The sequence below is a fragment of the Rhinoderma darwinii genome, chromosome 2, assembly GCF_050947455.1.
Source record: "Rhinoderma darwinii isolate aRhiDar2 chromosome 2, aRhiDar2.hap1, whole genome shotgun sequence".
Classification (NCBI taxonomy): Eukaryota; Metazoa; Chordata; class Amphibia; order Anura; family Rhinodermatidae; genus Rhinoderma; species Rhinoderma darwinii.
Genome location: NC_134688.1, coordinates 338,600,068 through 338,617,844, shown reverse-complemented (window position 1 = coordinate 338,617,844; position 17,777 = coordinate 338,600,068). Strand labels below are relative to the sequence as shown.

Here is a 17,777-nt window from a genome sequence, read left to right as displayed (position 1 = left end):
AAACAATGACCATGTGAATAGCCCCATAGAAATACATGCAGCCATGTGATGGCCGTTAAGCCTTATTGAACGTATAAATAGTCCGTGTGACTGACTGTTTGGTATTTTTTAAGTTTGTTATGAGACTAGACTCTGTGGTCACTTGCTGGAGACAAGAAATGATAGTTGACAGATGCCAACCGGACATAATTTGGAGAAGGGGCATCACACAAGAAAACCATTGCAATCATGTTACATGGAATCTTGTACCTGTTAAATAAGTTGCTTTTTGGGTTTTTTAACTGAACTATGTACATACATCTATTCCTGTTAAGTAATTCAGAATACGGCTCTAGTGTAATAATGAGACACAGGCTGGTATCTGTTTTATATTGTAGTTTATTTTATTTCACACCATAGGTTGTCCTGATGCTCATCACCTAAAATAATAGAAGGATAATGACAGGCATTAGGTAAAAGGCAGCTTTAAAGGGGTTGTCCTTGGTTAGAAAAACAGTCCATCCATCCCTTCCAGAACAGCACCACTTCTGCCCATGGTCTGTGTCTGGTATTACAGCTCGGCCCCATTCACGTAACTGGGCTGAGCTGCAATAGCAGACATAATTTATGAAAAAGTGAGGCCTTGTTTCTTGAAAAACAACTAACATTCATTTAATACAAGTGTTTTTAGGAAAAAAAAAAAAAAAGCTAAAATGAATGTACAAACATGAGGTCCATTAATATTTTGACCCCTTTCCCAAGGACTCACCAAATTTATGGTATGGGACTGAAAGGGTACATAAAGATCATATTCGTGGGAGCCTACTGATTACAAAATTTAGGCGCCACTGTGCATTGGAAGTAGAATAATAATATTTTTACTGCGTTATGATCATGTTATCCCACCACCCACCCAAACAAAGTATTTACTTGTTCTCTACATTCTGGCTAGCTGTAGCCACCACTAGAGGGAGCATAGGAGCTTACAGCACACCGTTTTACTATAGAATTTCTGGTATTAACCGTATACTGTAAGCTCCCATGCTCCCTCTAATGGCAGCAGACAAAGTTTAAGTTTTAAATCTATCTCTATGCAGCAAGACTCATGACAAAATAAAAATATTCTAGTCACGTTTCAACCATTTTAATTGCCATCTGCAACCTTCTGTGTATCAGAAAAATGGAGTGCGAAGAAAAATCTAATTGTAAAGCGCTGTAAAATATGTTGACGCTATATAAATAAAGATCACAAAATTAATAAGAACATTTTGGTTTTTTTTATATTAAATAAGCGAAACGATGGTACTGACTTTATATTTATGATCTAGACTTACTACATTTGCAACAGTAAAATATTTGTAGATGAAGATTAACAAAATTAATCAGAATTTCATTAAATCACCACAATATGTACAGTATGTCTATTACCGAATAAAATCAACAAAATTAACCCAAAAAAAGCTCACCTTTCACATGTCGGGAGTGTAGGTGACCACACGTATCTCAGCAGAGTTAACCGGCACTCACTGCTACTGCTGCTTCCAACAAATTCAAAGCCATCGTCACATTGAACACTTATCTTGTCTGATTTAGAGAAAGCATGTCCATCTCTTTTTGGGTTGTAATACTCTCCATTCTTAAGTACAACGCGTCCATTTAAAATTTTGGGAGAACTACATCCAAACCCTAGATAACAACAAAAAGTGCGGGGACTTTTTAATAGTCTGTATTCAGTTCCTCTATATTGTAAACTGTTCTGTAGTTTATATTGTTTAGAACATATATTGTACTAGGGGTTACAAATAGCCATGAAGAAGGGGTACACGTTAAAGATGACCTGTAAGCTTTCCTGAAATGTCTGTTTTCAGCAAATACTTATCTTTCCCATGAAATAACAATCCTGGAGCACTTTGTTTTAGAACTCTGCATCGTGCCATTCCTATTATCCCTCCTGGAAATGTGTGAACAAGAACTGGCCGTTACCCTTCCTCTTGACAATAGGTTGTGTCCCTACACAGTCTCCCATGGTCAGCTCTGGTTGGACAGTATCAGACTGTGTAGATATGTTGCCTTTTTTATCTTGATTTTTAACGCATTAAATACACAGTGGCAAGAAACGCTAAATTGACATTTTCAATGGCTTTTGTTGTGATTTCATGCTGCAGCAAGTTATCAGTCAAGATAAACTTGGCTACATCTGTTTGTATGTGCTCCTTTAGAATGGTGATGCCCAGTTATCAATTTATTTATATATTTCAAGGAGGAATAAGGGAAGAATGGCACACAACTGAGTTCTAAGGAAAGATGCTTCAGAATTATCTCATGAAGAATATAATTATTTTCTAATACAGACGTGTCAAGAATGCTGACAGTGTCTCTTTGAGAAAGACATATTTGAGATTATATATATATATAATTACTATGTAATATAAGTTTGAATTAAAAGCAGTACCACCCAGCAATTTTCTATCTATACAATGCATTCAGAAAGTCTTCATTTTCATTTTTATTCAGAATTAGTTATGTTGAGGGCTTGTGCTAAAATAAAAATAAAAAAATCAACGTTTTCCTGAATCATTCTGCACTCCATACCCCATAATCACTAAGTGAAAACAGAATATTTGTAATCTAGATACTAATTTATTGAAAAGAAAAAACTAAAATATTGCATGGACATAAGTATTCAGATCCTTTACTCAGTATTTAGTTGAATCATCTTCGGCCCAGTCTGAGGTCCAGAGTACTCTCGATCAGGTTTTTATTAAGAATATATGTGTACTTTCCTCCATTAATCTCTCCCTCAACCCTGAGCAGTCTCCCTGTCCCAGCCGCTGAAAAACACTGCCACAGCATAATGCTGCCACCGCCATGCTTCACTGAAAAACACCCACACAGCATGATGCTGCCACCATCATGCTTCACTGTAGGGATGGAATTGGGCAGGTGATGAGCAGTCCCTGGTTTCCTCCAGACATGGCGCTTAGAATTGAGGCCAAATTATTCAATTTAGGTTTTATCAAACCACAGAATCTTGTTTCTCACAGTCTGCGTTTTTTAGGTGCTTTTTTTTTTTGCAAATTCCAGGCGGGCTTTCATGTGTCTTTTACTGAGAGGCTTCTTTCTGGCCACTCTGCCATAAAGCCAAGATTGGTGGAGTGCTGCAGTGATGGTTGACCTGAAGGCTTCTCCCATCTGCACACAGGATCTTTAGGTTCTTGTCACCTCTTACCAAGGCCCTGCTCCCCGATTACTTAGTTTGGTGGTGCGGCCAGCTCTAGGAAAAGTCCTGGTTGTTCAAAACTTCTTCCATTTAAGAATTATGGGGGCCACTGTGCTCTTGGGAACTCTCAGTGCAGCAGAAACTTTTTTTTGTACCCCTCTCCAGATCTGTGCCTCCACACAATCCTGTCTCTGAGCTCAACATGCAGTTTTTTCCTCCCCATGGCTTGGTTTTTACTCTATGTATTGTCAGCTGTGAGACCTTATATAGACAGGGGGTGTGTCTTTCCAACCAAATCATGTCCAATCAAATGAATTTACCACAGGTGGACTCCAATCAAGGTGTAGAAACATTTTAAAGAGGATCTAGAGAAATGGGAGGCCCCAAGAGCTAAATTTCAAGTGTCATAGCAAAGAGTCTGAATAATTATGTCCATGCAAAATTAGAGTTTTTACATTGTCCTTATGGAGTATTGAGTGCAGAATTATGGGGAACATTTAGAATATTTTTATTTTATTTAACACAAGGCCTCAACATAAAATGTAAAAAAAAGTGATAGGGTCTCAAGAATTTCCAAATACACTGTAGCTGTCATAATTTTAAACACAGGCATTCTATCCTGGAGTGTTTAAGGGGGTTGTCTGGTTTGGACAACTCCTTTTGACATAAATAATGTGCCAATTGTGGGTACAGGAATCCTCATGCTGAGACACCTCCCGAACAACTTCTCACGAGGGCTGCGGTGGCAGGTTTTCTATCCCCTACAGCAATGCATTAGGAGAAATGGAGCATTACTCAGCATTAAATGAGTCCTCCAGAGGTTGAGCCTCTGCTTGTAGTGGCTCTCTGCTCTGGATAATAGAGGTGGATGCGAAGTGAGCGAGAACCTGTTTTACATTTCTGGGGCTTAACAAGGCAAATGCACATGGATTGTCTAGCAGAGAGACAGAATGGGGCACATTTATCAAATTAAATTCACCAGAAGGATTATGTTAGAAATAATGATGCAAGTTACATGTTCCATATTTATGAAATGTTCACTATTCTTTATTTTATTCTGGGGCATGTACCATGGCCATCAGGTGGCGTAGGGTAGAGAAGTGTGTCCAGTAAGTAAATGTAATATTCAATGTAAATAATCTATACTTAATTGCGCACAATTTGCACCAAATTAAAGATTTTCTTTTGTGTAGTGGAGCTCTAGGAACACCTCTTACCAAATTCTTATGGAGGTGATGGTTTGCCATACAGTGATTTCATCCTCCAACAATGTCTGGCTGTACAGGGGTATAGTAGAACCAGAATTCCTGTTTATGGGTGGCAACACACCACCAAATAGAACTGCCATAGTCCATGCCTCTGGATGAATAATTTACAAAGAATATCAAGTGCTTGGAGTGACCGTCCTCTTCCACTGGTTCAAACCCTATAGTATGTATGAGACACATTTGGGTGGAAAAGTCCCAAATGGTATGGCACATCATATTGGATAACAACTCTGTGTACGTGGGCTTTTAAGTTTCCCTGTTTAAACACATGAAAGTTCCTGGGTTCTCTCTAGATGAAGACGTGGCAATAATCATTCCTGAGGCAAGTTAGCAGTGCACATGAGATAGCTGTCAGACAAATTTCACCTGACTCCAGCATAAACATGCACGCTCAGCGTGGCCGAGCATACATGTTTATTTCAATAGAGAATGGTGAATAAGCCACTGCCAGACACCTAAAGCAATGGCTTTTGTCCCATCAGAACAACATTAAAATCCAAAAGGGTGGTCAAGATGCCCCCATACACAGTAGAGAAAAATCAAAGTGCTCAAGCATGGTGTTATGTGCACCAGATTAAATAGGCTCTTCTGTGGGTAGTCAGTCAGTGGAATGCATTTTTCAGGCCTCTGAACATACACCATTCAGCCATAATGTTAAAACCACCTGCCAAATATTGCGCAGGTCCCTCTCATGCTGCTAAAACAGTTCTGACTTGTCGAGGCATGGTTTCCACAAGACCTCTGAAGCGCTGTAGTATCTGGCACAAAGACTAATGCAGCAGATCCTAGTTACAATGTGGGGTCTCCATGGATCAAACTTGCTTTTCCAGCACATACCGCATATGCTAGATTGCATTGAGAGCTGGGAAATTTGAAAGCCAAGTCAACACTTTGAACTTTGTTATGTTCTTCAAACCATTCCTGAACATTTTATGCATTATGGCAGGGGGCATTATCCTTCTGAAAAAGGCCACTGCCATTAGGGAATACTGTTGTCATGAAGGGGTGTTCTGATGCTCTGGTGGACAAGGGTCAAGATGGACCCAAAACACAGCAAGCTGTGTTGCATTATGTAATCTGACACCTTTATATTATTGCCAGCATTAGCTTTTTCAGCTGTTTTCTGTGGAATCAAACCAGACAGGCTAGCCTGGAAGCTCCGGAACATCGGCACATAAGGGGAGGAGCGGCTTGACCGTGAGGGGAGACATAGTGTCTTACGTCATTGGGTGGAGTTTGGCAGAAGCGCCAAACGAGCAGAAGAGGAGGACGTGTTTGGTGTTAGCTCGTGCTTATCTTCATGGAGGATCTTTTGGACAGTGTTCGGCCTTAGCCGTGGAACGGGGAGTGGCTTGGCTGGCAGCACTTCCTAACATATCCCACTTCATTGTAACAAGATGTTTACTTCACCTGTCAGTGGTTTTAATGTTATGGCTGAACATTGTACAACCCGTCCTCAACTTTTGTAACCGATTATGTCTGGAAACAATCGTCCCCTGTGGCTAATGCACGATCCCCTGCGGTACACTGCTTATGTCTTCTTGGGTTTGGGGACAAATAATGCTCTTCTTATTATCCTTGCACATCCATTGCTGAGGAAGTGACTGACATTTCTAACCTGTTGGAACCGTGCCAGACTGTAGAAATTACATTATGGGACGTTTCGCTATTGGGATGCTGGCATCTGGATTTGACCAGCCTTGAGTAGCACCATGTTACTGCCCGGCAAAAAAAATCACCTATATGGGTTAGCTGAGCCATATTAAAAAAAATAAAAAACCCACCATGCGCTTAGCTATGGCGTGTGATAATGATCCATCTGATAGCTGAGTGCCTTTTAAAGAAGCCATTTCAGCTGAAATAGGAAAAGTTACACCTGTTGTTTAGGAGGGTACATGGAAAAGTTTGAATGCAGGCTCGGGATGCAGAGTACTTTTCTCTGATATTCAGAATTATCCATAATTCTTTAGCATCAGTATATATTGGGTATGTAAACATACTTACGCTTCTCACAAATTGGAACTTCAGGATTCCAGTTTAAATCTTCTCCACAGGTTAGGGTGCTTTGTCCATTTATAACAAAGTAGGAATTACAGTCCATTTGAATTGAGTCATTAATGTAAAATCCTTTCTCATGGTTGAACTGTTTCGGTTCCCCTTTTTTTATTCTTCCATTTATTAACTGGGGTGTATAACAAAAGTTTCCTAGAAACAAAAGCACACACATACAAAACTTCAATGTGTAATATCCCAGATAAGAAAACCATAAATACAGATTTTCAATGCTCCTAAAGTTAGTTTAGTCTGTAATTCTGCCTTCAGTAGTGAGACCTCCTTGCAGTGGTATCATTAAAGGGGTATTCCCATGACAGATATTTGACATATCTACAGGATATGCCATAAATGTCTGAGATGCACGTCCCAGCTTTGATAGATGTGAGTCACACCACCACCACCAGGAAACCGTGTGGACACACTCTTATTCTATCACTATGAGGTGGTAATATTTGGCCATAGTGCAGAAGTATTATTTAGCCCTTGCGTAGTATTATTTGATCACTATATGACTAATTTAGTGGTATATTATACCTATTTATGATGGGGCAAATTATTTTGGGGGGGGTTTTATCAGGACACTTGCCTATATGGGAAAAAGTTTAGCATGGCACTACATATTATTCCTCAGCGAGACAACCTATGCTTACGCAACCACTGCTTTTAATGGCAGTCACGGATGCCCCCACATGTCCAGTCACAATTCTTCCATGCCAGTCACAATCTACCCCCATAACAGCCACAGATGCCCCATCTTATCAAGTCACAATGCCCCTCACATATTCAGTCATAGATTCCCCCTTGAGACTAGCCTGCGTTTACCACCTGCATTGGGCTTCCTCTTTCATGACGTGTTGACTTTGACACCAGTAACTTTAAATAGATGGCGAATCAGTCGTGCTCGTTGGGTCTGCTTCTCTGCCATCCAATATCAAATTGTATCTGCGTCTTGAGTATATGGATGCAATTAAAAGTGGTGGTCGCTGACCAAAAGACCGCCACTGTCTGTGCCGAACTACTTCACTGTGTAAAGCTCCTGGACAAATTATTTTATTTTTTTTGTTTTTGTTTGCCACTGAGTTTCAAATAAAAATATTTCCTGTATGACATTTAAAAATCTGCCAGTTTCTCCTTAGAAATAGACTATGTGGAAGTGGGGGGGTAATCTGACTGCATGTACAGTAGGCGACTGGTGTGGTATTTCTCCATTTCTACGACCAGTATTGTCAGGGTGTGAATATTGAGACTTTAAGATCTCGTGAAATACATAAGCTCTGAGGGGTATAAAGGGGGCATAGAACTGATTTCCACCACTGTTCTGTTCAGTAGCATGCACCATATTCCTCGATAATCAGGGTTCAGGAATACGGCATGTGCTACGTTGTAAATACCTTTGTATTTAGTCAGTACTTACTCTCACATGTAGGCAATGAGGGCTCCCATTGACTGTGAATATTGCATTTTACATTTTTTGTGCCGTTCATAATGAAGCCTTCTAAGCATTCAAATCTAACCACAGAATTTAGTGTATACGGGCCAACAAATCCTGATAACTTTACTGCATCGGGGACTTCAGGGGAAGGGCAGTCAACATCTATAACAAATAGAATATTAAATATTAGATAATACAATGATGATCTTGAGGTTTCTAAATATTCCAAAAACTTCTAGTTGTGTACAGCCTTCTCTGCAAACAATTATAATAGGTAAAAACCACGCAAATGCTAATAACAGGGCTCCGTCACAATGCGTGTTAGCAAACAATAAATGTTGATGTATGGTGACAAATCCCCAGGATTTATATATACATTTTTATTGCTAACAAATCTAAGGTTGAGGTTGGTGCTTGTATATAAAGAGTTACGTTCACAAGACTTCTATTATCGGTAATCTATGGTGCTCATGAAATTCTAAGAAGAATACAGATTGCCATTAAGGCCTCCTTCACACACCCTTTTCTTCCAGCATTCTAAAACGCATGTAGACATTTCAAGCGTTTTCAAGCCAGAAAATACGTATGCCGTCTTTGTGGCAAATCCAGGAGTGGATCTAGAACGATGTTAAAGTGTGAAGGAAAGGCTGATACATCCCCTCTTGATATCCTCTTCTGTCTTAGGCCGTGTGAACATACCCTCAGGGCTTGTCCTCACACAACCGAATTGCTGCAGAAAATTTCTTTAACAATTCTGTTGAAAAAATGTAGGCGCGGCAAAAACGCACCATTTCCTGCGGTTTTTACTGCAGAATTTGGTGCGGATTTTGCTGCGTTTTTCACAATGTTAGGAGATGGAGACATCTCCTCTGAAAAATGCAGCAATTCAGTCCACTTTCCGCAGCAGGAATTGACATGCAGCAGTCCGGAAAATACGCACCGCAGGTGAATTTCTGCTTGGACTTTTTAAGCAACGTGTGGATGAGATTTGTTAAATTTCATCCACTATACTACTGCTGTGTTTTTCCCGTAGCAACTCGCGTTTTTCGCGGCGTATTTTACGGCTATTTTTGGAGCTGTTTTTCAATGGAGTCAATGAAAAACGCCTCCAAAAACATCCCAAGAATTGTCCTGCGGCTTCTTTTGACGAGCCGTCATTTTTCGCGCCGTATTTTGACATTGACGCGTAGAATTAAGGCTCGTGGGAACAGAACACCGTAAAACCCATTGAAAGCAATGGGCAGATGTTTGTAGGCGTATTAGGGAAGTTTTTTCAGGTGTAATTCGAGGCGTAAAACGCCCAAATTATGTCTGAAAACACTGCGTGTGAACATACCCCTAGCGTGGAAGAACATCATAACAGATAGTTATGATGTATTGGTGGGTACTGACAGTTAGGGAATCTTCACACGTCATAAGCAAATCCGGCGTGGGGTTTTTCTGAAAATTCATGGCAGAAATCCGCAGCTGACATTCAAATTTCTACCGTGTACTGAACAGTGGATCCGTATGTTTTCAGAGTGGAATCTCTGCCAATAACTAACAATGTGCAGATTTTAAAATCCGCAGTGCGTTCACTTTTCTGCGCAGATATTTGCCTTAAGGGGGTTTTACACTGGGCGATTATCGGGCAGACAAGCGTTCTTAGAACGCTCGTTGACGATAATTGCCCGATAATTGGCAGCGATCACCACATAAACGAGCAAATGCTCGATCATCTGCTGATCGTATAGTTTTAAAAAAGTAAAATATTATCGTTGTCGGCAGCACATCTCCCTGTGTAAACAGGGAGACGCACTGCCGACATGATGATAATGTATGGGGACGAGCGATCAGAGTAATGACCGCTTGTCCCCATCCATAGCTCCGTGTGACAAGATTAAACGAGCGCCGATCAACGATGTCTCATTGATTGGCGCTCGCTACACCAGTCGAATATCGGCCGGTGTAAAAGGGCGTTTAGTGTGTGAAAAAATGTGTATAAAATACATGTATTTACATGTATTGTGACGGGAATGTGTTAAAATGTAGGAGTGGATTCACGTTCAGAGTGTTTGAACATCGCCCTAGAGAAGCAGCCTGCAGAGGGGGAGAATTGCTAAAAAAAAATGTGGGATACACACAGAATTGTGGTCAGAAATAGTGCTATTATTTAAGTACAGACAAACGACAGGTTATTCTGAAAATTGACCTAGAATGATAGGTACACTTCTGTTTTTTTTTTTGTTTTTTTTTATAACATATCAGTTATTTATAGAATTCAATTTTATAGAAATAATAAGACAATAATAGATGTACAATGTTATAAATTCTACCTATGCATTTTGGTGGGTTAGAGCTCCATGTTCCCTTTCCTGTGCAGTAGACAAAGGTTTCCCCATATAAGACAGATTTGGGGTTGTTGCATTTATAGTGAATAGTATCCAAGTACATATATTCATCCTTTTCTGGGATAAAGTTGCCATCGGGAATTGAAGCAGGATCAGGACAAATCACAACTGAAAAGAAAAACTTAAATAAATATTATATCCAGTTCTTGAGTTTGTATGTGCTCCCTGTGTTTGCGTGGGTTTTACTTTGGTTTCCTCCCACACCCCAAAAGCATACCAATAGGAAATTTAGATTGTGAGCCCCAATGGGGACAGTAAGTAATGACCTCTGTACAGCGCTACAGAATATGTTGGCACTATACAAGTAACCAAAATATATAAACTGAGCAGATGATAATAAACAAATGTAGTAACCAGATAGTACTAGTCTGGTAACAGCAGTTGTCAGAACCATGTCCCTCTTTCGAACATCAGTCAGTGCTCTGTAGATTTTGGCTAAAACAAGAGCACTGATGTAATGCCCCATTCCAATCAAGTAAAGGCTCAATTATACTAAATACCTCTAGAAGGTCAGTTCTAACCATTATTATTTTTTTTGTTGAGTATTCCTTTAAATGGTGACATTGCAGCCATTGGCGGATTAAGTGTACCATGGGCCCTGGGCTGTTGACACAACTTGGGCCCCCTCCTTTCCCCTCACACACAATTCAACCCCCCAACCCGTTGACACTGTATCCGTCAGTGCCACTAACCTGACAGATACAGGTTTTAGCACTAGATACAGCTGCTCTGTATACAGGATATAAAGCAGTTGTATCTCAAAAATATATTTAAAAAAAAATAAAAAGTAGAAAAATAGAAAGATGCACCAAACACACTAAGGCCCTGTTCACACTGAGTTTTTTTTACAAGTTTTTTTGGTGCGGAAACCGCCCTGCAAAACTCATCAAAAACCACCAGAAAATGCCTCCCATTGATTTCAATGGGAGGCGGACGAGTTTTTTTACCGCGAGCGGAAAAACCGTGTCGGGGTAAAGAGAAGCGAAATGACCTATCTTGAGGCGGTTTCCGCCTCCAATACCCCATTTCAATCAGTCAGAAATGGGAAAAAAACGACGAGTGTTTTGACGAGTTTTTGTCAAACCACTGTGCAAAAAACGTATGGAGCAGTTTTTGCAGGAGGAATTGTCCCCCTGCAAAAAAATCAGTGTGAACACAGCCTTATACACTGATACACTGTTTTATGAAAGAAGAAAAATAAATAAATAATAATAATAAAAACAAATTGTAACACCTCTCTTTAAAGTGTAACTAACCTTTTAAAAAACTTTTGACATGTCATAGTGATATGTTAGAATTTTTAATCGGTGTGGAGTCCGAGCACTGAGACCCCCACCGATCGTTAAAGTGAAGCGGCAGAAGCGCTCGATTCAATGCTGCTCCGCTTAGTTTCTGTTCGGCATTCCTCAGAGTGGTTCGTACACCGCTTGTTCGTCTTTCTGATAAAAGCAGGTCAGAAACGAAGCGGCACAGCGGTCACCTGAGCGCTTCTGTCACTTTGTTTTAGCGATCTATGGGGGTTCCAGTGCTCGGACCCCCACCGATCAAAACTTCTGACATTTCACTATGACATGTCAGAAGTTTTTTAGAAGTTTAGTTACACTTTAAAGGGGTTTTCCCATGAGGGACACTTTATGACAGATCCTGTGGATCCTGTCAGATAGATGCGAGTCCCACCTCTGGGACCCACAACTATCTCTCGTTCCAGGCCCCCTAAACCCCATTCTACCTCCTTCTGCTCTCGCTGCCTCCCAGCCACTTCCTGACTTCATGGACTTTCCGTAACTCTGTAACTTTCCTTAACTCTCATAGTAGCGAATGGCAGTTACTGTAGCAGTGTAGCATGCAAGCTACGCTGTTTCCGTAACTACCATTCAGTTCTATGGGACTTACGGAAACAGTGTAGCTCAGCGAGCTACGCTGTTTTCGTAAACCCCCGACCATAAAGTCAGGAAGTGGCAGGGAGGCAGCGAGATCAGAAAGAGGTAGAACGGGTTTTAGGGGGCACTGTTCTCGAGATAGGTGCGGGTCCCAGAGGTGGGACCTTTATCTATGTGGCATTTATGATATCTGGAGATGTCATAAATGTCTCTGGTGGGAAAACCCCTTTAAGTAGTCAGACACCCCCCTTGTAGTAAAATAACTACTGAGGGCTGTATGGGGGGGGGGATTATATTGGAAGTGGAGGTCAGATTGTCTGACTGACTGCTGAGGGCTCTATAGGGGGGTTTGAGTGTCCCACTCTGACATCTCTGTGGGGAGGAGGATATCCCTCCCATAGAGACCTCACAAGTTAGTCGCTCAGACCCCCCCCCCCCCCCCCCATAGAGCCCTCAGCAGTCAGTCAGACAATCTGACCTCCACTTGCAATATATTAGTAACTACTGAGGGCTCTATGGGAAGGGGGGGATTATACTGAAAGGGGGTCTAACTATATAAGTGACTGCAGAGGACTCTATGAAGGGGGGAATAATCCCCCCATCCCCCATAGAGCCCTCAGTATTTATTATACAGCAGGGCTCATCTGACTGATGAGTGCTCTATGGGGGGTGATATTATTATCCCCCATAGAGTCCTCTGCAGTGAGTTAGATGGACCCCCCCTTGTTATATAATTAATCCCTCCCTTACGTCAGCCGATCAGTTTAAAGTTGGCTGGGGCAGGAGGCGAGTACTACACAAATCCCACCGCATGACCACCGCCCTGCTTTCCTGTTCCTCTCTGGCGGTGCGTGCATAGTCAGAGAGGTGTGTTCTAACTTCTACCACTAGCGGATGTGCCTATTGTGACGCGCGTCTGCTAGCCCTATCCTGCCCCTGCAAATGCTGCCCCTCCCCCAGGGCCGATTCTAGCTTTCATGCTGCCTGAGGTGAAAATTTAAATGGCACCCGCTAGATTTTGATTGACATCCGTTTGGCTGTTCTACATCACTAGCAGCCTAATCCAACTCTTGCAGATGCGCCGTTGCCTTGTATTGGCAAGTGATACAAGGCAATGGCACATCGGAGAAAGTTGGAGGAGATTGGTAGTGATGTAGAACAGCCAGGGGGATGACAATAAAGCATGGAAAGGTGGTTTTGGAGTCAGGACCATGTGACTCTTCAGGAGTTGATTTTATAGATTTTGCTGCATCTGAAAAAAGCATATAGGGGAATATTTGGAAATATTGTCAGGTGATGTATTACTGCATGGTGGCGGTTCAAGGGGTTACAACTACCTGACAGGTTCCCATTAAATATACAATGAATTAAAAACGATTCCATCGCAAAATTGCAATTTTGTTATTACAAAATATTACAAAATATATTCTATATAATTACAACTCCAGAACCAAGTTCTGACATCAATGGCTCCAGAACCAGGCTCAATACATATATACAGCCCCAGAACCAAGCTCAGTACATAAATACAGCACCAGAACCAAGCCCAGTACATATATACAGCACCAGAACAAAGCTCAGTACATAAATACAGCACCAGAACAAAGCTCAGTACATAAATACAGCACCAGAACCAAGCCCAGTACATATATACAGCCCCAGAACCAAGCCCAGTACAAATATACAGCCCAAGAACCAAGCTCCGTACATATATACAGCCCCAGAACCAAGCTCAGTACATATATGCAGCCCCAGAACTAACCTCAGTACATAAATACAGCACCAGAACTAAGCTCAGTACATAAATTCAACACCAGAACAAAGCTCTTATAGATGTACAACACCAGAACCAAGCTCAGTACATACTGTAAATACAGCACCAGCACAATTACAGCTCAATTTAGTGCAACCCCTGCCCTATAGGTTTGTATGGGTAAAACTACAGCTCCCAGCATGACTTGAACAATGGTAAGGATATTCTGGGTGTTGCTGTTCCCCTCAAAAGAATATCATACCACCCATGATCTCTCTGCAGATCATATAGTGATTACATTACTGATTAGAGGTAGAATAAACTTTTACATTAAGTGACTCACCGGTGACTTCATCTCAGATTCTAGTTGTTCTTTTTTGCTTTTCTTCTCCATCCGCTCCAGACCTCTATGATGACTTCTCCCGGCCACGACCCATTTCTGCAGTTTTCCGCTCAGATGTCTTCAGCTTCTCACTTTTCAAACATTTCTGCACCTATAAACAAAGATAACATTCTCATGGTGCCACACAATACGCCCCTAAATATAATAGTTCCATACACTGCACCTCTAATTATAATCGCACCATACACTGTGTCCCTGATTATAATAGCGCTATACCCTGCACATCTAATTATAATAGCATTATACACTGTGTCCCTGATTATAATAGCACCATTCACTGTGTCCCTGATTATAATAGCACTATTCACTGTGTCCCTGATTATAATAGCACCATACGCTGTGTCACACACACACGCACACGCACACACACACACAGTGCTCCCTGTAGATAGTGCCCCCTGTAGATTGTTCCCCCAAAGAGCCCCCTGTAGATAGTGCCCCACATATAGCCCCCTGTAGATACCACTCTACATATAACCCCTGTAGATAGCCCTCTACATATAGCGCCCCCTGTATATAGTGCCCTACATATTGTCCCCCTGTAGATTGTGCCCCACATATAGCCCCGCTGTAGATAGCGCTCTACATATAGCCCCCTATAGATAGCACTCTCCATATAGCCCCCTGTAGATAGCACTCTACATATAGCCCCCTGTAGATAGCGCTCTACATATTGTGTCCCCCTGTATATAGTGCCCTACATATAGTCCACCTGTAGATTGTGCCCCACATAGAGCTCCCCACTTCTGTAGCTAATGCCACTCACACTTTTAAGTGAAAAAAAACAAACTTTACATACTCACCTTGATCCTGTTCCCGCGCCGTCCTGTGTCAATGCAGGCTTCTCAGCAGGTCTGCTGGGGCTGAACGCGCAAGCGGTGCCATGAAGTCATTGTGCCGTTTGCGTTGTTGAAAGGCGCTCATTGATGGGGCAAGTCATTCTGCCCTGCCATTCAGAGCCCTTCAACAACGGAAGCCATCGCGGTGTTAGCGTCGTTGATTTACAGAGCAGAATGACTTGCCCTGCCAATCAGCGCTTTTCAACAACGGAAGTCGTAGTTGAAAGGCGCTGATTGGCGGGACAACTCATTCTGCCGTACAAATCAGCGTCATTGTAATGTGCTGAATAGTCGGACACAGAACGTACCTGGCCATCCAGCGCTTATGCATGTAATTGTACCTGTGTTCTATAAACGCAGGTACAATTAGTGCAGGAGGGAATAGCGGTGGCTGGTTTCAGTTGTGCCGCTGCCCCCTCAGAGAGGCAGCAGGCCAGACGATGCGGACCTGCCCTCCCCATTAGCGGTGCCAGAATGCTGCAATGCTTATTTTTTTTAATTATGTGCGGTTCGGGCGACATGGGCCCTTGGGCAGCCGCCCGAACCACCCATATAATGATCCGCCACTGCCTGCAGACACTACTAGGGGAAACTTACTGCATTTTTCAGGTTTTTTTTTTTTTGTTTTTTTTTTCAATTGTTCATTACCGGACCCCAATGACTTTAATGAGTTCAGTCCGAGTTTACTATTTTTGCTCCTGTCACATTTATGTACATTATTACAATAATCAATTAACTAATTTTTTATTTTTGTTTAGGTAAAATTACCTTCACACTGAGGGACAGCATTGCTCCAAGTCCCGTCCTCTTGACAAAATCTGTAGTTTCTACTTGATATTAATCTGTATCTTAAAACAAAAACAGCAGATTGCATAGAGTTAACTAGTTTTATAGTCTCGTGCAAATAAAGCATCATTGTGAAGAATGAAAAGTTCTCATCAGACTAATAAACTTTGGGGGAGATGTAGAAAAATACATATCTAGTGCAGATGCTTAAAGCAATAAGTGAAATTACAGATTTATTTTTTCTAATGCCTAACTTACACAACCGTGGTTTTATGTCCATGTTATATACGCAATTTAGCGGATAGCACACAGACCCGTTCATTTATATGGTCCCATGCACACAACTGTGATGTTCACGGTTCCATGTGGCGGCCGCAAGTCCAGGCCGCAAAAACTCAGGACATGCCATTTTACTGTTCGTTTATGGATCATGTGACCTACTCATGGGCCTCCAGTCTACTTCTTTTTTTTTTTGCAGATCCATGAATATTGATGACACACAGATGCACTACGGAAGGTTTTTTGCAGACAAATGGATGGAAAATGCAGACAACGGAGCCGTGGTTTTGCATACCTTCCAACCGTCCCGGATTCAGCCTGACAAACCCGGGTTCCAGTGCGGTGTCCCGCTTTCTCGGGCAGCAAGTGGTATGTCGCAGTGTCAACTGTACCTGCGTCCTCAGGACTTAGATACAGTTGAACCCAATGTTGAACCCAATGCTGAAGCAGGGAGCCTTCAGCATTAGTACAGAGCAGAGGAGCAGCGGGAGCTCCTCCGCTCGTCGAGCACTATCCAGGCTCAGCGCTACTTCAAGCACTGAGCCCTGGGAAGCCCTTGACGTCACTATCCATATATGGACAGTGACCGGCAGTGGCTCCTCCAGGAGCGGAATCCCCTGCCAGAGCCTTGTCAACGCTCTGGCCGGGGATTCCGTCCCTAGAGGGAACCCCTGACGTCACTGTCCATGTATGGACAGTGATATTGGGGGATACTTCTGCAGCCGAATCCCCTGCCAGGGCATTGCCGATGCTCTGGCCGGGGATTTCGCTCCTAGATTGAACACCTGATGTCACTGTCCATATATGGATAGTGACGGCAGAGGCTCCTCCTGTAGCGAATTCCCTGGCCACAGTGAGGCTGATCCTCTAGGAGCAGAATTCCCAGCCAGAGTGAGTCTCAATGGCGCTATCTACAGGGGGTGGTGCTATCTTCAAGGGGGTGTGGTACTATCTACATGGGCACTGTGGCACTATATAGTGGCTCTATCTACGGGAACACTGTGGTGCTATCTACATGGGCACTGTGTGTGGCACTATCTACGTGGACACTGGCACTTTATATGTGGGCACTGGCACTAGGGGCAGCGTTGGGGCATTATACTGGATGGGGCAGCGTTGGGGCATTATACTGTATGGTGGCAGCTAAGGGGGCATTATACTGTATTGTGGCAGCTAAGGGGGTATTATACTGTATGGGGGCAGCTATTGGGGCATTATACTGTATGGGGAAGCTGTGGGGACATTATACTGCATGGGGCAGCTATGGGGCATTATACAGTATGGGGGCAGCTATGGGGCCTTTATGCTGTATGTGGGAAGCTATGGGGGCATTATGCTGTAAGGGGCAATATACTCTATGCGGCATCTGAGTGGGCATTATACTGTATGGGGGCATCTGGGTGGGCATTATACTGTATGGGGGCATTATACTGTATGGGGAAGCTATAGGGGCATTATACCATATGAGGCAGCTGTGGGAGCATTATACTGAA

General features: G+C 42.4%; 1 protein-coding gene across 2 annotated transcripts in view; it reads right to left on the bottom strand.

Annotated features, from left to right (window-relative positions):
* Nucleotides 1–360: 360 nt before the first annotated feature.
* LOC142743194 (complement component receptor 1-like protein) overlaps nt 361–17,777 on the bottom strand; it is a 28,052-nt gene continuing 10,635 nt past the window's right edge. The window contains exons 5-10 of one of the 2 annotated variants that reach the window (XM_075853692.1): nt 15,988–16,067; nt 10,270–10,452; nt 7,937–8,116; nt 6,472–6,672; nt 1,446–1,665; nt 361–419 (exon numbers count right to left, since the gene is read on the bottom strand). In XM_075853692.1, coding sequence (XP_075709807.1) covers nt 416–419; nt 1,446–1,665; nt 6,472–6,672; nt 7,937–8,116; nt 10,270–10,452; nt 15,988–16,067 — 868 coding nt within the window. In that variant the 3' untranslated portion in view covers nt 361–415. Of the gene's footprint in view, nt 420–1,441; nt 1,666–6,471; nt 6,673–7,936; nt 8,117–10,269; nt 10,453–15,987; nt 16,068–17,777 lie in introns of those variants that run through there. The other variant, XM_075853693.1, reaches the window with a different exon arrangement.